General features: G+C 56.5%; 1 protein-coding gene across 3 annotated transcripts in view; it reads left to right on the forward strand.

Annotated features, from left to right (window-relative positions):
* The first annotated feature begins 20596 nt into the window (after positions 1–20596).
* Positions 20597–22631, forward strand: part of MPRIP (myosin phosphatase Rho interacting protein) — a 128376-nt gene continuing 126341 nt past the window's right edge. For all 3 annotated transcript variants that reach the window (XM_061176573.1, XM_061176572.1, XM_061176570.1), the window contains exon 1: positions 20597–20813. In XM_061176573.1, coding sequence (XP_061032556.1) covers positions 20691–20813 — 123 coding nt within the window. In that variant the 5' untranslated portion in view covers positions 20597–20690. The remainder of the gene's footprint in view (positions 20814–22631) is intronic.

Genomic DNA, 22631 nt, shown 5'->3' on the forward strand with positions numbered 1-22631 from the left:
GAAAGAGGGTACGTGATTGCTTGCGAGCCAGGCATTGAGCGGGTGAACGGGGTGCCTCCCTGAGGACTAAGGGACCAGGTCCCAGGGCCGGGAGACCCGCTTCCCTGCCTTGTGAACGGCTGAGATCTCTGTCGTGAACATGTATTATTATTATTATTGTTGTTATCTTGCGCGGCATGTGCGACCTTAGTTCCCCAACCAGGGCTGGAACCCGTGCCCCTGCAGTGGAAGCGCGGGGTCTTAACCACTGGACTGCCAGGGAAGTCCCTACATGAATTATTTTAAAAGTTTCTGTTCTGAAATAATTCCAAACCTACAGAAAATTATGAAGAGTAAAAAAAGAACTTCCGTGACACCCTTCACCTTGGGTCACCGTGGTCAGCGTTTGATCACGTTTGTTTTCTCACTCACACTTTGTGATGATGTGGAATTATACGACGCTGCACGTTGTGCTTTACGTTATATGCGTCATACGTGATGATTACACGCAGTGATGTATCGTGTGTGCATGTTTAGCGAGGTGTTTTTGTGAGCCACTCGCTGGTAAACTGCAGACCGCACGTCCTTCACCCTGATGACTTCAGGGCGATCCCCTAGGGTCCTGAGATCAAGGGCATTCTCTTCCCCACACAGCGCAGTGATGGAATTCACAAAGTTAGCGCAAATAGGCCTGGTATACAGTCCATATTCAAACTTTGTCACCGGCCCAATAACGGCCTTTAAAGCCCTTCCCCCCACTCCCATCTCCCACCCAAACCAGGGTCACATCTATTTCACTTCCTTTAGTCCTGGAAACGGTCCTCAGCCTTTCTTCATTTTCCATGACTATAGACAGTTGCTTTGTACAAAGTCTGTCTTTGGGTCTGTCTGGTGTTTTCTGGTGATTAGATTCACACCGTGTGTCTTGGGGACATCGCCGCAGCGACCCTGCAGGGGAGTGAGCCTGAGCTAGGAGGCTGAGCGTCCTTGCCTGCAATAAAAATCCTTGTACTAGTGTCGTTTGTACACGTGCAAATGTCCCTGCAGGATAAATTCCTAGGAGGGAGTTTTTAGGTCAAAAGGCACGTGCATGAAAAAAATGGGACTTCCCTGGCGGTCCAGTGGTTAGGATTTGGTGCTTCCACTGCAGGGGGCACGTGTTTGATCCCTGGTGGGGGAACTAAGATTCCACATGCCACCTGGAGCGGCCAAAAAAAAAAAAGTGCACTCCCACCAGCGATGTGTGAGGGCTTGTGCCTCACACCAACACCAGCATAGTGTCATCATTGCCAACCCGTAGGTGAGAAATGGAATTGGACTGTACTTTCAGTTTGCACTTGTATTTTGAATAAGACTGAACATCTTTTCAAAAGTTTAAGACTCAGTTGTATTTCCTGTTCTGTGGGCTGTCTGGTCATATTCGTGCTCCCTTTTCTGTTGCAATTTTGTTTGTCTTATTGGCTTGTGGAAACTCTTTACTATTACGGAAAGGTGAGTCTCGAACAGAAGGACGCAAGGATAGCAGCAGAGGGGGAACGTTCTTCCCTGAGGCTGCCCGTGAGTTGTTTCCTAAATCTCTGGCCAGACAGGTTCTTGCCACTTACTCTTTTGCTTCGGTGAGCCAAGCTACATGCTCCCAGTACATCCCCTGCTTGTTTTGTTTTGGCTTAATTCACCAGAGTGGAGTTCAGTGATTTAATGAACTGTGACGTGTCTGCCTTCTCCCCTCCCACAAGGTAGAGGTCCCAGGAAGGGTCTGAGGGGGTCTTCTTCCTCCTGGACTCCCTGCTTCCTCTGCTGCCCCCTGATTCCCAGGCCCCAGGTGCCTGGAGACCCTGCCAAGCGTCTGCAGCTTCCTGTGCCCCATCCCCTCGTCCTGGCCGGGGCTGCTGCTCTCTTTGCTTAGGAGGTGGTGGCAGGGCCTGGGCTCAGAGCTTGTGTGTGCTTCCGGCTCTGGGACTGTGGACGGCGGGTGCCCCTTCATGATGGTACCCCAGGGTCAGAGCCCATGGGCCTCAGGGAGCCTGGGGCTGGCTGCCTCTGTGGATGGAGGAGATGCAGTGGCCAGAGGCTGGCTTTCGCGGGGAAGGACTGGCCGCCCCTTAAAGGCTTCTTGGGAGTGCTTGGTGCTGGCTGGGAGGAGGCGTGACTCTTCGTGGGAACCACCCCGCCTTACGTGGCCTCGGAAGGCCCTAAGGATTACCACTGCGTAGCCCACCCAGGCCTCCCCTGAGTGCTTTCTCTGTGACACCCCTTCCCTGGGGAAGTGCAGAACTCATCCATCAGCCCCAGCGTGGGGTGGCCAGCAGCCAAGGCCTGGTGGTAGTTGGCGGGTCAGTATCCTGATGGCCGGTGAGCTGGTGACTGGGGGCTCCTGCAGGCGGGGGAGCCCAGGTGCCCACGGCGGTGGCCTGCCCACCAGCACAGCCCACCGGGGCTCCTTCCCTTCCCTTCCACTCATCTACAGTTTTCCGGATCCCCTCCACCCAAGCCACCTGCCCTCAGAAACTGTCTCAGGCTAGGGGACCCCAGAGCCAAAGGAGCTCGCACAAGAGCCCTGGTGCTTCCCCTACCCGCCCAAGCCATGAGGTGTAATCCGATACTCCTGACCTGTAAATTCCACAGAATCGGAATCAGCCCCTTCTTGCTCATTGCTGGCCCCCAGCCCTGGTGGGAGGCACCTGGTGGGTGGTGTTGGGCTGGGGCTCCTGCAGAGAAGGCGGCCGGGGGGGGGGGGGGGCCCTGGGGGACTGAGGCCTTTCCCCAGGTGAGCTGGCCACAGGAGTCGGGGCGGCCGTTCTGCAGGGCTGAGTTCTGTCTGCAGCAATCCTGCCAAACCGGCTGGAACCTGTCTGGCTGGGTGCAAGGCCCCTGGAACCTCAGTCCTCCCACTCAGGGGCAGTGGCGTCAGACAAGGCCCACAGAGGCATTTCCACTGCTGGGCCCCTCCCTGGACAGAGCCCCCTCCAGATCTGACTGGGGGCCATACCCTGGGACAGTCTAGTTCTTCTACAAACCCAGAAGGGACTCTAGAACTTGTTGGTCGTCACTGAACACATCCAGTGCGCTGGACACCAGGCTGGGGATGAGGACACAATGATGGGTAGCAGGATCTCATGGGATTTCTGCCCTCCTAGGGGAGCCCAGCCTGGATCGTGTGTCCCGTTCTCAAAGCCTCAAGTGCTGGGCAGGGAATGAGTGGGCAGCTCTGAGGGCCGAGGACAGAGGGGCAGGTGTGCAGGCAGATGGGAAGGTGGCTCAAAGAGGGCGGCCTGCAAAGACTAGTTTGGGCCCGGCGGAGGCAAGTGCAAAGGCCCTGAGGCAGGAAAGAGCAGGCACTTTGAGACCCCAAAGGGAGGCCGGAGGGGAGAGAAGTGAGGCAGGAGGGGAAGCGGGGAGTGGGGGGGTGGGGGGTGGAGCCTGGGGGCCCACCAGGAGTGCTTCTGGGTGTGCTGTGCGCGGAAGGTGATGGGGAGCCAGGCTGTGACCGTTCTTGAGACGCAGGCCCTGGGAGGGGTGTGGGCATGAACAGGCATCACACAGCTGCCCTCTGCCCACTTCACACTCGAGGAAACTGAGGCTCGGAGACGGGAGGGAATTTCCCCGGTTCCCCCAGCAGCACCCTGCAGCCCCCTGATGCCAGGCTGTTCTCTGCCTCCCCCCAACGCCTTGATGTGGGCCTCATGTGGCCGGGGCATCTGTGTCCCCAATGGGGGGACGAAGGAGGGAGGGGTTTACCCACACGAGCCCCGGCCTGCGGCCCTGCCCCACGGTGTTCAGTGTTCTCATGGCTTGCTTTGTTCAGTGTGCTCCCCGTGCTGGCCAGGAAGCAAGAACACGCAAGGACAGGGGACCGGCCGGGCCGTGGAGCCAACCAGCAGATAAAGGAGTGCACTCGGAGACACCCTCCTCTGCTGATCAAGGCCCGATCCCACTCACCAGGCCAGGTGACGTGACCTTGGGTCTGACCTCACCTCCTCCTGCTACTGTCTTGTATGGGGCTTCCTGACCCCTCCGGCCTCCAGGCTCCCAACTGGAACGAGAGGATCCTTAGAGATCCTTCCAGCAAGCAGGGGCTGAAGCCGGGGCTGAAGCCCGGCCAGTGGCTCCTGGTCCCTCGCCCGTCAGCTCCACAGGGTGCCTCCCACCGAGGCCCCATCTGCACTGGCCTCTGCCCCGGCAGCTGGGCTTCCGTGGGGCTGGGACCCCTGTCGTGGCCCCTGGGGCTGGTATGCCGGGGTATCAGGGAGAAGGCCGAGAGCAAGGGTCTCTTTCACTAAGGAAGCTCCTGTCCCCTCCAGGCCTCAGTTTCCCCTGCAGTGTGGGGTGGATGAGGGGTCTGGGAGGCTGGGATGCATTCCCAGAATCCCTGGGAGTCCCGGGACCGCCCACGCCCTTTGTCCCGCGATCCTGAGAAAGGCCAGGCTGATGAGGCTGTGGGTGGGAGGAGGGGCCTGGCCGCTCAGCTGCGCTGTCGGGGCCCAGAGGTGGGGGGCAGCGGCCTGGGCCCCGGGCTGCCAGGGCACCACCCTCCCGGCATTTCAGCGAGGCCACGACGTGCCAGCCACAGAGGGCGGCCACTGTCTTATTTTGCAAGGTTTCCAGGAAAGAATGCCAAGTGGTGTAGGAGGGGAGGCGTGGCTGCCCTGGGCCCACCCCCAGCTGGGTCCCTCTGAAGCTCCGTCCTGAGCAGCGCTATTGTACCTTCTCCCTAGAGGATGGGACCCGCTGGCATCGTTTCTGGGCTCATCCCATCTGGCGGGTGGGGGGCACGGTGCAGGACCACTCCCCTCCCCACCACCTCCAGCCCAGCCTCTCCCCTAGGCCTAGGGATGCAGTTCAGCCTCCGTGCCTAAAATTCCACCCTCGAGGCACAGTTCTTGCCAGGTAAGGCATCACCTTGGGTGAAAAATGTAGGTTTCCCTACTGTGAAATGCAAGCAGGATGGAATCCAAATGGGCTCAAGGAAACCGGCCGCTCTGCTCCGACGCCTGGCTGCGAACACCCGGAAAAAGCTGCTGCAGTCAAGCAACCTGACAGATGGAGCTGGTCCGGGCCCAGGGCTGCCTCGCCCAAGGAGGGCCCTGAGGGGTGCTCCCATGGGTTAGGGGAGCGGGGACCCCAGATCGGTTAGGGGGGGTCCCAGGACCTTCCGTCGGCTGCTGGTGCCATGAGGTATGGGCGTGGGGGAAACGGAAGCCCTGAGTGCCCCCGCCCGCTGTGGGACCTCAGCCATCTTTGCCCCACTGAGCACCGTCTTTCAAAGGGGGTCATTGTGGTCCTCCTCTCAGAGCTGCTGGGAGGAGGGGGGCGAAGCCGGAGCCAGGGCCGGGCACACGCTTGGTGCTCAGTAAACGCTGGTGATGCCATAAGTTGCACGTGGTCCCCAAACCCGTTAGACCTCCGAGCCCTTTTCCATGGGGCATGCCCAGTGGTGCTTGGCAGTGGGATGACCCCCTTGCAAGAGGGTGAACTCCCCGTCGGTGGGTGAGGCAGGTCACCAGGGTCTGGCTGGAATGGCCTCCAGTGGCGGAGGGGGAGGCCGCAGTGGCCGGGGACCCAGGCGGGGCCATGGGAGCCTGGTGGGCCCCTTCCCACAGGGTCCAAGCCCACCACGCTCAGAAAATATCCACACTTCCTCTGAGGGCTGCCCCTGGTCTGGGCCTGCTGGGAAGGCAGCCGAGGACCTGGCAGGCGGGGCTCACGGCGGGGCTGTTAAGTAGCATCCCTGTTGCTGTGACACTGGGGTCAGGAGGAAAGCAGGAAGTTGGGAGAGAGGTTCAGGAATCCTTTTTCTTTTTCCTTCGTGTTAGACCCATCTGTTCTTTAGTATGTCAGCAACCATTATCTCCCTCCAGTGCCTGGAGACTCATTCTCTGCCTCTTCCTATACATGTATATATATTTTATTTATTTATTTAATTGGTTGCACTGGGTCTTAGTTCTGGCAGGCGAACTCTTAGTTGCGGCATGCCTGTGGGATCTAGTTCCCTGACCAGGGATCGAACCCGGGCCCCCTGCATTGGGAGCGCGGAGTCTTACCCACTGAGCCACCAGGGAAGTCCCCAGTATACATATATATATATATGTATTTTTTTTAATAGTTTTTATTTTTTTTAATTTTTAAAAAAATTTAAAAATTTTTTATTTTATTTATTTATTTTTGGCTGTGTTGGGTCTTCGTTGCTGCGCGCGGGCTTTCTCTAGTTGCGGAGAGTGGGAGCTACTCTTCGTTGCGGTGTGCGGGCTTCTCATTGCAGTGGCTTCTCTTGTTGCGGAGCACGGGCTCTAGGCGCGCGGGCTTCAGTAGTTGTGGCTCGCGGGCTCTAGAGCGCAGGCTCAGTAGTTGTGGCTCACGGGCTTGGTTGCTCCGAGGCATGTGGGATCTTCCCGGACCAGGGGTCGACCCTGTGTCCCCTGAATTGGCAGGCAGATTCTTATCCACTGCAGCACCAGGGAAGTCCTATATATATATATATATCTTTTCCCATTTTTTTTTATTGTGGTGAAATATACACAATATAAAATTTACCATCTTAGCCATTTTTAAGTGTACAGTTCAGTGGCCTTAATAAACATGTCCGCATCATCGTGCAACCTTCAGCCCCGTCCACCTCCAGAACTTTTTCATCCTCTGAAACTGGAACTCTGCACCCATTAAACAACTCCCCCATCACCACTCCTCCCCAGCCCCTGGCACCCACCATTCTGCTTTCTGTCTCTCTGGGTTTGGCTCCTCTAGGAACTGCATGTGAGTGGGATCATACAGTATGTGTCTTTATGTGATGGGGGAAAAGCCCTGTATTTTTAAAATATATTGATTAGCACTAAAAAATTATGAAACCTTTCAGACATCCATAACAAATATCCATGTTCTCACCCCTTGGACTTAACAAATGTGAGCATTTTGCCTTGTTTCAGGTCTTCTTTCCAAAACAAAACTAGACTACACATCAGAGATGAGTTGATAAATAAAATGTATTCTATCCACATAACAGAAAATCATTCAGCCTTAAAAAGAAAGGAAGCACCGACACATGCTACCACGTGGATGAACGTTGAACACATTATACTAAGTGAAAGAAGCCAGTCACAGAAGGCCACACAGCACATGATTCCACATGTGCGAAGTGTCTGCAATAGGCAAATCCATAGAGACAGAAAGCAGATGAGTAGTGTCCGGGCGTGGGGGGGCTGTGGAGAGGATGAGGAATGACCGCTTAATGGGTCCAGGGTTTCCTTTTGGGGTGAAGAAAATGCTGTAAATTTCGATCAGGGTGAGAGGTGCACAAATCTGTGAACAGAATGAAGAGCCCTGAATTGTACGTTTTAGATGAGTGAATTCTGTGACGTGTGACTTATACCTCAGTGAAGACACGTGTTAGTTTGCTGGGACTGCTGTAACAAAGTCCGACACGCTGCGCGGCTTCAACACCAGAACCTCCTGTCCCCCGTCTGGAGGCCGGAGCCCATCCAGGTGTCGCAAGGCTGGTCCTGCTGCAGCCGTGATGGGAGGAGCCGCCCCGGCCTCGCCCCCCGGAACTGCAGACGGCCGTCTTCTCTGACGCGTGTCTGTCTCTGTGTCCAAATTTCCCCTTTTTAAAAGGACACCTGTCATGTTGGATTAGGGCGCCACCTTAATGACCTCATTTTAACCTCATGATCCCCGTAAAGACCCCATCTTCAAGTAAGGAGACATTATCATCCTTCCTGGCACGTGGTTATTGACACAGAGTCCAGGAGGATTGAGGGCTGGGACACCCGGAGGAGCCGGCCCAGGGTCCTGGTCGAGGCCCTCACGAGCTGTGCAACTTGGGGAAGTCGCGTCCTGACGGAGGAAGGAGCTGGCCTGTCGGCCCCTGGCAAGAGGCCAAGTTGGCAACATCTGCTCCGGCCAGCCGGCCAGCCCAGCCCAGCCCAGCGTTCGCCCGCGGATTGCCGAGTGAACACGTGTGGAATAAGCGTCTCATGGCTCGTGGTATAAATCTTCCCTCATTGATGACAGCCAGTCACTGGACCGTTCTCCAGGCCAGGCCCCCTGCTCAGTGCTTTACTCCCGGCCCGCCCTGCGGGACCCTATTGTCCAGGAGGGGGCTCCCCGCTCCCCCCAGAGGTGGGGGCCCAGCCTGGCAGGGATGGTGCCTCCCCCAGGCCGCTGCTCAAAGGAGCAGCAAGATTCAAGCCAGGCTCCAGAGCCTATGCTGCTTTTTTCAGAGTTACTCATTTTTAAAACTCATAACTTCCACACCGTAAAGCACATAGATCTGGCGTGTATCTCACATGCGCGTGGCACCCAGATGGGGACCCAGCGTCTTCTTTCAGCTCTGTCCTTGCTGTTGGTTCACCAGCATTTATCCTGACCCCTCCCTTTGCAGGTGAGGAAGTGAGACCTACGGGGACGTCACTTGCCCGAGGTCACAGCAAGAGCAGGACGGTGCTGGGACTCAAGCCCCACGTTCTCTGGGCCCACCATGCGCTCCGTCTGGGCAGGATCTGGGGTCACCGTGATGCCAAGAGCTGTCTGCCGGGGGCTGTGCTGGCTGTGAGTCCCGGCTCCCTGTACACTAGCTCTGCGAAAGGGGGCAGGTGTCCCAGGCCTCCACTTCCCCGTCTGCAGAAGGGGCATGATGACAGCACGTCCTCCTCAGGGGTGTCGGAAGGGCTAGAACATGCCTGCGTTGGGGAAGTGTTACACACATGATTTTATAACACGGGTTTTTTAAATTTTTTTATTTTTTTAAATAAATTTATTTATTTTATTTAGTATTTTATTTTTGGCTGCGTTGGGTCTTTGTTGTTGGGTCTTCGCTGCTGCGCGTGGGCTTTCTCTCGTTGCGGCGAGCGGGGGCTACTCTTCGTTGTGGTGCGCGGGCTTCTCATGGCGGTGGCCTCTCTTGTTGCAGAGCACGGGCTCTAGGCACGCGGGCTTCAGTAGTTGCGGCTCGCGGGCTCAGTAGTTGTGGCTTGCGGGCTCTAGAGCACAGGCTCAGTAGCCGTGGCGCACGGGCTTAGTTGCTCCGCGGCATGTGGGATCTTCCCGGACCAGGGCTCGAACCCGTGTCCCCTGCATTGGCAGGCGGATTCTCAACCACTGCGCCACCAGGGAAGCCCCCGCGGATTGTTTTTTACTCTCATTATAAAGTCTCAGTGTGTGGCGGAAAGATCAGATGGTGCTGGTCATTTCTGGAGCCGCTCAGGCCGTCTTGGTTGGTTGGGGGGGCCTTCCCCCAGCACCTCCCCGGCTGCCCTCTCGGCCTGGATGGTCCGACGGCCTCCACCTTCACCTCCGGGTGGGGTCGGGAAGGGACCCTGGGAGATGGCTCACAATGAGCCGCGTTCTTCGGAGAGGCTGCCCCGCCCACAGTCCACCCCGCTGATGTAAGCCTGGGGCGCGGCCAAGCGCATGCAGGGGGCAGGCCTGCAGCCCCGTGACCTGACCGTGACCCAGGGAGCCACACGCTTGCCCAGGGCTCGGGCTGCCAGGCGGCCCAGCTGAGGCCACCGCGGGTATGACTCTCAGCTGTGCCTCTTTCCTTGGCTGTGTGACTCTGAGCTGCAGGGTCCCATCCTGAACCGCAGGCCAGTCCCCTGGAGAGGCCACACCTCAGGTCAGCCCCGAGGTTGGGCAGGGCAGGAAGAGGAGGCCTGAGGCTGAGGGGAGAGCTGTCACGTGGGAGGTGTGCCCGCAGCCTCGCCAGCTGCTGGCTCTGGGACCAGCCGGGCCCCTCCAGGCCAGGCCCGCTGCACACCCTAGGCACCTGGGCCAGTGACCTCGGATCCAGGACCCCTCCCTCCAGGCTGTGGCGGGTGATGGCAGCGTGCCCTGCTCCCCTGGGCCATCCGGTCACTCCAGGAGCCTCCGGAGCCTCTCCCACGGCCCAGGCAGTTTTAGAAGGAAACTTGGGGAGGGGGTGTTGTACAGAAGGAAGCAAGACGCACAACAGCTCTGTCTGCACAGAGCGGACCGTCCGGTACGGGAGGCATGAGATTTCAGAGTGAGGTGCCGACCCATGAGGGTGAGAAGGGCCCCGGGAGCACGTTCCAGGCAGAGAGAGGGGTGGGGCAGAGGTCCTGGGGGAGGGAGTGTCGGGCGTTTGGGGAGCAGACAGCAGGCCTCTGCCCACCGCTGAGGATGGGGCTTACCTGTCCCGATCTTAGGGCCTTGGGGGCCCCTCCACGAGTGATGTACGGCTGTGCCGTCCGCTGTTTTTAGAGAGGACGTTCTTCCTAAGATGGAACCAAAGCCTCTCCTCTCGACGTGAACCCTCAGCTTCTCTTCTAGGCCCCCTGGACCCAGAGCAAGCGGGTTCCTGCGGCCGCCTCCTCACCGGCTCCAAGGTTACCATCGTGGTGGGGAAGTGAACGAAACACCCGGTGACCTAAAGCATCTTCCCATGAACCCAAGACAACCAGATGGGCCTGTTTTATCAGCCTCGGACGCAGTGAGAGGAGCCGAAGTCTGGAAGAGCATCTGGGCCCAGGGCAGCAAGGGAGGCTGGGGAAGCGGTATGAGTGCTCCGCACAGGGACTGCAGGGCTTTCAGTCAGCCTGTGGGGGAGGGGAAGCAGGTGGACAGTACTAGTGAGGGTGTTCAAGTGAGTGCCCAGTAACCGAGAGGAGAGAGGGGAGCTTGGGGATCAAGTGAACCTTCGCTATGTTTATGGTCTGTCTCTGTGACTAGAGTATAAGCTCCATGAGGGCAAGGGTTGTGTCTGTCTGGTCCATGCCTGTATCCCCAGGGCCTGGCTACAGTAGGTGCTCAGAACATGTTTGTTGAATGAATGAATGATTCCTGTGGGCTGTGAACCCTGGTGCTACCCAGCTCTCTGAAGGGAATGCCACTTCTGCTGGGGACTTGCTGTGTGACCTCAGGTCAGGATCTTGCCCTCTCTGGGCCCAGTGTCCTAATCTGTAAAACAGGGGACTGGACCAGAGGGTCTCCAAGGGTCCCTCTGGCCTAAGGCTCTGAGGCTTCCTGCGTCTGTTACTCACCCCAGCTCACCCCCCCCATTCACCCATCGCCTCAATCCCCCACCCCTCCCCCAGCCCCCCCAGCCCACCTGTAAACAAATGGCCTTCAGGCAGTACCTTGGTGGGCTGTGGGGGCTGTGTCTTGGATCAAAGACTCTTCGAAGGCCAAAGGCAGGGGGCGCCCAGGAGCCACGCCAAGGCAGGCTGGTGGCTGCAGTGTGTGGAGTGGACGCAAAGGAGTGGACTCTGGGGCCTCCAGGCCTGGACTCTGCAGCTGGCCCACCCTTGGCCTTCTCACCCTATGCCTGGGGCTCGGGGGCTGGCGGGGGTGCTTGGACCTACGTGCTTCTTACAGGGACTTGCAGGAACCAGGGAATTGAGAAGCTGGTGCTGATTGTGACCCCTAACCCCCAAACCCTGACCCCTGACCTCCAGTATCCAACACTCCCACGTACATGCACACATGTGTACACTCAGTGAACACACACACAGTTACAGACACTAACGTACACTCACACAGAGGCACGGACACACCCGAGATGCCCATACATACAATAGACATACAAGCAAACACAACTGAACAGAGCAGACACACACACACGCACGTGTGCACACGTGGTATAAACACACAGGCAGTCCCACAGAAACACAGATATGTAGGCATTGGGGCCAGCCAGCCAGGGCACCTGCCCACAGACACGTAAACACAGAGGATCATCTCACGCATACAACAGAGACACAGATGTGCGCATCTGCACGATGCACACTCACACTCACGGTTGTGGACCCACGGACGAACGCGCCAATACTCACGTAGGTACATAGCATGGCCATGCCTGTGTACACTCTCAAAGACGGCCAGACCCACCCAGACGTGCACAGGCACGGACACCTGAGGGGATGCCGGATCCATCACGCACACGCGCACGGGCACACACATGCACAGCGACCTGCCCAACAGAGGGGCAGCACCGGCCACGTGGGCCCCGAGCAGACCTCCATCCCAGCCTGGCCGCGTGCAGGGCCGAGGCCGGGAAAGTGGCAGCCCACCCCAGCCCCGACCCCGGGGAGCTGGCGGTCCTCCAGGCCCAGGAGCAGAGGGGCGCCAAGGCGGGGCGGCCCCGCTAGCGCCCGGGTTGCCTGCCTCTTGGCGCCCAAGCCCTCTTCTCCTTGGCTGTGTGACCCTGGAGGCCTTCTCCCCACGGCCGAGTGGGTCCTAGAGATTTGGGTAGCAGCCTGGATTTCGATTTCTTTTGGAGAATGAGAAGATCCGTCCGGACTGGTTCCAGGTCCTGTAGGACAACTGGCTGGAGCTGCGAGGCTGCTGCCCATTTCAGGACGGTGGGCACCAGCCCACCTCTCCCCCTGGCCCCGGGGCTGCAGCCCTGGGAGTCTGTGCACTCAGACCTTATTCTCCTGCGGGTGTGTGCGTGTACATCCATTCATGTATATGTACACACCTTGTCAGTGATTTTTTTTACAGAAAAGGGCTCATTCAGCAAAAACTGTATGAGACCAGACACAGATTTCCCCTTTAATATATCATGTATACGTTCTTATGCTAAGAAATATCTACCTTCAGGAATTCCCCGGCTGTCTAATGGTTAGGACTCCGAGCTTTCACTGCCTGGGCCTGGGTTCGATCCCTGGTTGGGAAACTATCCTGGAAGCCGAGGAGTGGGGCCATAAAAAAAAAAAAAGAAATATCTACCTTCTGGCTCTTTAAAATACTACTACATTTTGGAACAGTTTAGATTTGCAGCAAAGAGCACAGAGGGCTCCCGTCCACGCTTTACCCAGCTTCCCTGAACGTGAATGTCTTACTTAACCATGGCACATTTGCCGAAACTAAAAAATTAACATCAGTGAATTATTATTATTATTAAAAAAAATATATTTATTTACTTATTTATCTGGCTGTGTTGGGTCTTAGTTGCGGCACATGGGCTCTTCGTTGTGGCACGTGGGCTCTCTAGTTGTGGCACGTGGGCTCTCTAGTTGTGGCACGCTGGCTCTAGAGCGCACGGGCTTAGTTGCCCTGCGGCATGTGGGATCTTAGTTCCCCAACCAGGGATCGAACCCGTGTCCCTGGCAGTGGAAGGTAGATTCTGAACCACTGGACCACCAGGGAAGTCTCAACATTAGTAAATTATTATTAACTAAACTAGGGGCTTTATTAGGATTTTGCAAGTTTTTCCACGACTGTCCTTTTCCTGTTCCAAGACCCTGTCCAGGACCCCATATGGCATTCAGGCCAAGCTGTTTCCTTTCCTCCTGTTTTGTGACCTTGACAATTTTGAAGGGCACCGCTCAGGCATCTTGTAGAATGTGGGTCCATTGGGTTTGTCTGATGTTTTTCTCACGATGAGACTGCGGTAACGGTTTTGGGGGGAGACCCTTCTCACTGCATCCCATCCGGGTACCTGACGTCCACATGATTTATCACTGCTGGTGTCCAGGGGCGGAGCATCTGCTGGGCTTCTCCACTGTAAACTACTGTTGTCTGCTTTCCTGCTCCATGCTCTGGATGCCAGTCGTGAAGTCAAGCCACACTCGAGGGAAGGGGGAGTATTGTGCGTTACCACAATCTGGTTTCAAATGACAGGGACAGCATTCCATTTTACGGATCTGCCGTCGTTTATTGAGCTGGGACCCTAATGCCTTACACTTCTGTTGCTTTCGGTTTTTCCTTTTACAAACAAAGCAGCAAAGAACAACGCTGGAGCTCAACCTCACATTCAACAAATATTTTCCAAGCAGCCTCTCTGTGGCAGGCGCGGCACACCCGGCAACAGTGTCCGCCTCTCTCTTTCATCTTGTTTTCCTAGAACAAATTCATGGGTTGGGATTGCTGGGTCAAAGATAAGCATATTTTTAAGGCTTTTGATAAGTGTCACTAAACAAACCTGCAGGAGAGTTGTACCAGTCTGTCTGTTCTCTGGGTTGGCTTTCTTTTCTTTTTCAACCTTTATTATTATTATTATTATGAAAATAACTCACGTTTTTATGAGATAACTGGAAATTACTGAACATAAGATATTAAAGAATTATTATTTTTTTAGGTGTGATCATGGTTTGTGGCTGCTCTAAAAAAACAGTCCTTGGGACTTGCCTGGTGGTGCAGTGGTTAAGGCTCCGTGCTCCCAATGCAGGGGGCCCAGGTTTGATCCCTGGTCGGGGAACTAGATCCCACGTGCATGCCGCAGCTGGGAGTTCACCTGCCTCAACTAAGGAGCCTGCGTGCTGCAACTAAGACCCAGCGCAACCAAATAAATAAATAAATGTTAAAAAAAAAATTCTTAAAAAAAAATAGTCCTTATCTTTTAGAGACACACGTTCAAGTATTTTTTGTGTGTGTGTGTGCAACTTGCTTTATTGCAATATTCATTTTATTGCAGTGGTCTGGAACCAAACCCACAATATCTCCAAGGTATGCCTGTGTATGATCTTTGCACACGTTGAAGTACTTACGGAAGAATGGTATGAGTTTGGGGGTCTGCTCTAATATAATATGGGAGGGGAGGGGAGGAGGGTGCCTGAAACGAGGCTTTTCCTGAGCTGGATTGTCGAAGCTGGGGGTGGGGACACCAACCTTCATCACGTGACTCTCTATAAAAACCAAAAGTTTGTTTTAAAAAATTCACACACATGATATAAATCAGTAGCTTAGCTGAGAGTCTACGTTCTCGTTCCTTCTAGGGTTAATTTCAACAGTTTGGTGTCTGCGCCTCTAGACCTTCTCTGTGCAAATACTATGTATATCGTCTCTGTATCTACTTAAGACAGGAAGGAACTACCAAGACACACACCATTTTCCTACCAGCTTTTAAACTTCACCTTACGTTGCGGACGGCTGGCCACTTCAACCCTCTCATTCCTTACTAGCTTCACGGTGCTCCCCTGTATCAAAGAACCATCATTTATTTATCGGATCCTCGGGTGGTGGCCAGCTGGTATGTCTCCACGGTTCTGCTCTTGAGAACAGTCACGCCCTGAGCATCCTTGTGTGTAACATACCTTTGTGCACGTGAGCAACTCCACACCTATCTTTCTAGAGGGAATCACTAGGTCAAAGGGTGCGCATGCTTAAAATTTTAATAGAATGGCTAAATTGCCCTCCTGCTGGACTTTGTATGTCCAGTGCCTGTCATTCTCTCCAAGTGCATGTCTGAGGACTGTCGTCATTCGGTGTCTGCAGGAGTCAGAGCTGGAAGCGGCTTCCATGATCCTCTGATCTCCTTCCAGGGCAGCCGCACCTGAGCCCCGGGGAAGGGCGGGGCCCACCTGCCCACAGCGCCCTTGGCCGGGGTTGGGTAGAGCAGTGGTTATGGATATGCTGCCCATGTCTGAATTAGGCCTCACCATTTACTGGTTGTATGACCTTGAATGATGTCCTCGACCTTCCTGGGCCTCAGTTTCCTCACCTGTAAGCTGGGAGTAATACTAACCCCAGGCGGCAATCAGGGAGGGGCTAGTAAGCTGCATTTGGACCATTTGGGTCCAAAATTGGTCCATTTGGGTCCATTTGGGGGACTGCTGGAGGATGGGAGGTTAATAAGGACCCCCATCAGGCACCACTTGGCACTGCCAGAACTGCCTTCGAATGATGGTAGTTGGGTTTAGTGAGATTATATGTGATGGAACCTAGTACCCAGCATAGAGCACACTGACAGCGCTCCATGACCACGGAACCCCGAGAGCCGAAGTGATGGCTGACAGGGGCTAGACCAGGACCAGGGAGACCCACCTTCCTGAGAGACTGGCCAGGACAGTGAGGCCCGACCGACAGGAAAAGAGGGGGAGCCAAGGAAGAGGGCTGACCTGGCCCCCCACTTGTTATTGTAAATAAAGTTTTATTGGAACACAGCCTCACCCACGTACTTATGTATTGTCTATGAAGCCTCCACGGGACAACAGCAGAGGGGGGTACTTGCGACAGAGACCACGTAGCCTGCAAAGCCTAAAATACAAGCTCACCAACCCCGACATAGAGGTTCTAGGCATAATGATAAAAGCTGAAAGTTTCGGAGCAGTTACTGTTTCAGATATCAAACTAGACACGTCACGTGTATTAATATATTTTGTCCTCACACAATAACCTATGAGTAGACACTATTTGTGGCAGCCAGTCTCAAGGGGCCCTGGTGAAGCTCACGGAAACTCACGGGGACTCAGGCCCTGGGGCAGTGCCCGGGGCTGGGGCAGCCGTGCTGACTCACAGAAGGTGGAGGGACTTTGAGACGCCTGCTGGCTTCTGCCTCCCCCTCCTGGAGCACTTTGGGGATCCCTGAGCTGCAGGGAGAGCCTGGGCACCGTCTCACTGTGCTCACACTAGACCCCCAGGCCAGGCCAGCAGAACCGCTCCGGGGCCCAGTCAGCCCACACAACCGAGAGAGGCAATAAAGCAGCGGTTGAGAGAGGCAATAAAGCAGCGGTCGGTCACGAGCTGGGTCGGTGGGTGGCTTCGTGCAGCCATGTGACCTCCTGGGCCCTCCCAGGCTGGCGACCTCGAGGCCTGTCCCTCCCACTCTCCCTGAACCAGTGGGCCGCGCCCCTGCCCCTACAGTAACCCCCTCGAGGAGTTTTTCCAGATGCCGATTAAATCCAAATATCTGGGAATCGGGGCCCAGAGTAGGTATTTTTTAAATCGCTCAAGACTGGAGAACCACAGCTCCGTCACTGTTTCCAAAACTCACCTAAAGATCAGGCAGGCCTGGCAACCCATGGCTTCCGGAGCGCCGACAGGCCCTGGTCCAGCATTTCCGGGGGAGGCCCCGTGAGCTGGAGAAGCAACACATCCCCCAGGTGAATCTTATTACCAAGTTAGGAAGCAAAGGGGGAGAGGAGGGCCAGTCCCCAGATTGGAGGACTGTCCGGGAGTTTCCTGTTCTGTGAAACACACGCTAACCAAATACCCAGCTGTGCCCTCTTGGGTGGTCCCAACAGAAGCAAGTGCTTACGTGGGCCAGAGTCAGGCGAAAGGGTGCCCCTCCGAGCCTTACTCACCACAGCCCAGACTGGGGACATTTGTGGGGCCGCCCAGCCAGCGGACTCTGAGGCAGCGGTGAGAAAGCATGAGGCACTGACACACATGACGGCACGGGGTCCACAGACGCACAGTTGAGTGAGAAAGCCAGACACAGTGCACATTCCACTCACATGCGGTTCAAGGGCAGAGTAGACTGATCCACGGTGACCGAGGTCAGAGCAGTTACCTCTGTGAGTGTGTCCACATGGGGGTTCCATAGCTGGGTCTAAGAGTGGATACGCACACGTGTGCATGCACAAGTCCCGCTCCTTACAGGATGCTGTCAGGTGCGCAGAGCAGGACTTGCCTGCATTTGGAGCCCTGGTGAGAGAGCTTTGCTTGCTTGCCTGTTTATTGCCTATTTGAGCTTTACATTATCCACAGAGATGTCTGCAGTGAACAGATCATAAGTGTACAGCCCAATGAATGTTTCTGTGTTCATGTGCAGTATTTGACCTTGTCCCAAGTGCTGTTCTAGGATCCCGGAGACAGAAACCAAGGCTGTAAGATGCCCTGTTCGCGTGGGTTTTATACTCTGGTGGGGGAGAGACAACAATACGAGACAGAACGGTCAGTTTTCGTTGGTTCACACTTTGTGAGTGCCTACCACATGCCAGGCGGTGAAGCAGGCGTGGAAATGCAGCCGGAACCACGACCCAGCCCTGCTCAGACAGTGCCACAGTCTGGTCATGTCTGGAGAGCAGCACTTGGAAGGGTTAAGTACACCTGTCCCTCCTGAATACTTCCCGAAGTCTCCCACTGACTCTGTCCTAACTCAAGCCTCTACCTTCGCTGCTCCGTGGCCTGTCGGAATAGTTTCCCAATCAGTCATGTTTCCAGTCTCCACCTCTGCTTCGTTCTCCAGGCCAACAGCCCTTCTTAAGTGTTCAATCTAAAGACTTCACTTGATGGTTCCCTACTGCCCAGGCAGCTCTGGGGTCTGTCCGTGCGGGCTTGAATCCTCACTTGGGGAGTGCATGTTGTGACCACAGGCAGCTTCTTTAAACGCCCTGAGCCTCGTGTGTTTTCTGTAAAATGGAGACAAAACAACAATAATAATGATAAACACCAACACCGCCCATCTCCCTGAAGAGGTTGACCTTTGATCTACCGTAATAGGTATTCGTTCAGCGAGGGCTAAACCTGTGCGAGCACCATCTTCCCTCTGCCTTCCCTCTGCCTTCTCCTGGCTGGTTCTTATTCAGCTCAGGTCTCAGCCCGGCACTGCCTCCACCAAGGAGCCCTCCCTGAAGCCGCAGACAGAGCTGGGTGCCCTTGCCTGGACCCTCACAACACCCCGGATTGAATTTGTCCGTCTGCCCTCTGTTCTTATTTATCTCCACTTGCTCAAGTGTGAGCTCCTCCCAGGCAGGCCCAATTCAAATGCCTCTTTATGCCCCCAGCTGCAGACCCTTGCCATTCAAGGCAGGCACTGGATGTGTCCGCTGACTTGAGCGGAATATGCCAAGCATTTTCTTTTTTCTTTTTATTATTTATTTATTTGGCCGCCCCATGTGGCATGCGGGATCTTAGTTCCCCGACTAGGGATTGAACCCATGGCCCCTGCAGTGGAAGCGCGGAGTCTTAACCACTGGACCTGCAGGGAAGTCCCCCAAGGATTTTCTTAAGGGAAGGGGCCTTTGAGTTGGCCTTGAGGCATGGGTAGGACTTTAAAAAGTTATTTTAAAACAAGTTATACATGCACACAATATCAAATCCAAAGAAACAAAAGGGCTCACAGTGAAAATTAAAAGTAGGTCACCTCTCACCACCCAGCTCCCTCCCCAGAGGCCACCATTGGTGTCAGTTTCTGAGTATTCTGTGCAATTGTCTGTGTTCCCCACCACACACACACTTTTTTATTTTTCAAAAATTTAAACCAACAGAAAAGTTGCAAGGATAGGGCAATAAACACCTTTTGCTTGGACTCACCAATTAACATTTTGGCACATTATGCTGAATATTTGATAGGCATTATATCATGTAATGCTAACAACAAGCACATAATCATGCCAATTTTGTAGATGAGGTTACTGAGGCAGCAGGCAGGTGAAGGCACTCGCCCAAGGTCAAGAGCTGGCCTTCCCCCTTAGGTGGCCACAGGATTTTGATCCACCTTTCTTCAGCTCTCTTGGGAGGAAAGTATTTTCTTACACTGACTTGAAATTCACCTCCCCGGGCCGTTCACCGGATGCTCAGTGGAAAAGTACACAGCCCTGGAAGCAGTTGCTGCTTCTCCTAAAACCTTCCATTCCCTTAGCAACAGCTGCTGTCGCTGCCACTAACACAGGCTTCAGTGTCACCTCCTCTGTGAGGGCTGAGTTGGCTCACCCCCCGTTTGGAAACTCCCATGGTAGACTCCTGGCTGCCAGCAGGTTGACCTTTACGCGCGCCCGAGCTTGGAACCCGAGGCGTGGGGTGCCCTGGCCCTGGGGAACCCCTCAGCCTCATCCGTCCTGCTCCTTCCTCTGCTACCTCCACCCCAGCCCGTCTCGACCTCTCACCTTCTGCTTGAATTTCCCCTCCTCCCTGAGGCCGCCCCTAATTTCCCCAAGGAGCCCCCTCTCTTGGCTGCTGAGCCTTCTGCCTGCGCCCCCTTTACAGTCTTCTCCAAGTGGTCTTCTGGCCAGGAGACTGGGCAGTGGACGATTGGAGTGACAGTTGGCCCGCCTAGTAGACCCCGCACACGCACACATTGGAGCCTTATTTTCCTCAAGCACGTAGTGGGGACCGGAATGCCTGGCTCAGTACCTGGCACTGCGTCAGCCCTTACTAATCTCCTGCAATAGAACTGACAGCTCTTCCGGGCTGACATCTCCAAGTCACCCCCCACCCCCGCCGCCTCCCAAACCCTACGTCCCTCTCCTTAACTTCTCTGCGCCCCAGTGTCCGCCCTCATAAGATGGGGATGGGGATGGGGAGGCTGTGAGCTTTCACTGAGCTCATGCATATCAAGTACTTGGAACAGTATGTAGCCTTGCTGACCGCCACGCGGGGCCGGCGCATAGTGGGTGTCAAACTAATCGTCTCCGCGTGGGCGCGGGACCGCGAGGTTGCAGGAGTTGTTTGCAGAGCCAGCCCGCCGTCCCCGCCCCCGCCTGCAGGGCCCGCCCCGCCTTCATGCCCCGCCCCTCCCGCAGGCCGCGCCCCCCCGCCCGCAGGCCCCGCCCGCAGGCCCCGCCCACGCAGCTGTCAGGACCGGCGGCCGCGCGCCCGTCCACCAAGCCTGAACGCCCCACCACGCCCCGCCTTACTTCGCCTACACAAGTTACCTTGCGCCTGGCCGCCTTTTGTCCCACCCCCGGCTCCCATTGGCCAGGGGATTTCTTTGTTAGCCTGGACGCGTCGCTGCCATTGGCTCGCCGGGCCGCCGATCGTGCCGGGAAGCGGCCCCGCCCCGCGCCCTGCCACGCCCCGCGCGCTGGCCTGTCGCTCCCTCGCGCGCGCCTGCCGTCCTGGAGTGCGCCCGGCGTTCTGCTCCCCTTCGCTGCGGCCGAGGGCGGCGCGGGCACCGAGCGCGGGGATCGGCGGGGCGGCGGCGGGAGCGGGAGTGGGCGCGCGAGGCAGCGTCCATGGGCCCGGGACCGGCGGGCGGCGGCGGCGGCGCGGGCGGGCGGCGGGGGCCGCGCGCTCTGTGAGGCGCCGGCCTGCGTGCGCGGCTGGAGGCGGCGGCCGGGGATGCGGCGGCGCCCGGCCTGAGCCCGTTCCCGGCCATGTCGGCGGCCAAGGAGAACCCGTGCAGGAAATTCCAGGCCAACATCTTCAACAAGAGCAAGTGTCAGAACTGCTTCAAGCCCCGCGAGTCGCATCTGCTCAACGACGAGGACCTGACGCAGGTGAGCGGGCGGCGCGGGCGGGGCGGACAAAGCGGCGCCCGCGGGACGGAGCGGCGCCCTCCGCTCGCCGCCCGGTGACTCATGCGTTTCGGTGGCTCGAGGCGCCCGGCCGAGCGCGGGAACAAAGCGCGGGGCCACACTCGGCCGCCCGGCTCCGCGCCCTCTCCCACCGGCGGCCACCGGGCGGGGGCGGCCTGGGTCCGGGTCTCGCTCTGGGCCGCGACCCGGGGACGCCGGCGGGGGAGGGGCTCGCACGGCCTCCCCGCCCCCAGGGTCGCCGCTCCCGGCCGCGTCTCCGTCTCTCGTCCCTGGGGGGCCTCGCACGCTTTGGCGGCGGAAACCCGCCCACGGCGCGGCGCCGGACCGTCCCGCGTGCCCCCGGCGCGGGTCCTGGGCCCGGCCGGCCCTTCCGGAGCTGGGCTCTGCGGCTCCGCGCGGCCACTCCCGCTTTCCCGGCCGGGCCCGCTCCCCCCCCCACCCCCGGCCTCTCCCCAGCCTCCGTCTCCCCAACCGCCACGAGCTTCCCCTGGTCCCCCTGCGCGAGGCCGGGAGCCCTTTCCCGTTCCAGCCCAGCTGAGTTCGTCGTGGGCGCTCCTTCCACCGACACGCTGCTTTGGAGTGGACCGGCCTGGCCGTTTCTCTTGCTGCGAAGTGTTTACACGGCCGGCCGAGTCGGTGGCGGGGCAGGGATGACGGCCTGGGACCGGCTGCCTTCCCCAGGGACCAGAAAGAAACTTCTGGTACCCGAGACCCAGAGCTTCACCCCGCACCCAGGGCTGCGGAGTCAGAGCGTAAGGACGGCAGGGTCCGTGTCCTGGTGGTGTGCCGGGCTGTGGTGGGCTTCTGAGGGAGATGCCCTCCTCTCCACTGGATGCCTTGCCCTGGGAAGCAGTTCATGTGGCCGTGAGGGTCCTGGACCAGGAGTCAGGGGACCGAACTTCTAGGCTTGGCTGTCACTTGCAGCTGCGTGACCTTGAACAAGTCCCATTTCCTCGTTATAGTTTATTTTCCTTCTCTGTAAATTGGGAGCAGGGATCCCTGGCTCTCCTGCTTCACTAGGCTGTTGTGAAAAGCAAGGCACGACATCGTATGAAACTTTTTCTTCTTGCAGTTTAAAAAACAAATGAACAAGAATCACCTACAGAATAGTAAACTTGGATTTAGGAAGTTTCTGGCTTGGCAAGGGTTATTCTGAGAGAGTTGTCTGGCTATTCCAGGCAGCTGCCTAAATTGGGTGTTTACACCTCATAGGGCTTGTTTTCCGATTCTTAAACTTAGATGAATTAGAATGGAATCTGCATATTTGAATTGAATCTGTTTTTAAAATGCTGATTATTAATTGGATTTGGTGGGGAGGGGGATGTCACAAATTTAAAAGTACCTTAATCTTGCACTGTATTCACAGTTGAATTGTGGGTTTTGAAATAGGCCTGGGCCCTCCAGGGCACAAGGGGAACGGTCGTTTCTGAAATGAGTGGGGTTATTTGTGCTGGGAGAGATTAGGCCAGCCGTCTACCTCCTGGGATCTTTCAGGAAGAAACTGCTCTTGAAGAGAGGAGGGAGACTCAGGGCTGTTGCCAGCAGCCTTAGCTGCTGCTGCCTGCATCCGGCCCTCCCCCAGCCTCTTACTCTCATCCTCATGGCTCCATTAGAAAACCTCAGCCAATCAGTTCCCATCAGTCTCCTTCAAGCCCCTGCTTCCTGTTGCCCCTCCCGCCCTGAGCTTATTTTAGACCATCAAGGCTGGAAGATAGATCAGTGATCATTGAGGCCACCTCCTCTTTAAGGCATTTATCCTTTAGTCTTTCTCCTATGCAT

Source organism: Eubalaena glacialis, chromosome 19, assembly GCF_028564815.1.
Source record: "Eubalaena glacialis isolate mEubGla1 chromosome 19, mEubGla1.1.hap2.+ XY, whole genome shotgun sequence".
Lineage (NCBI taxonomy): Eukaryota > Metazoa > Chordata > Mammalia > Artiodactyla > Balaenidae > Eubalaena > Eubalaena glacialis.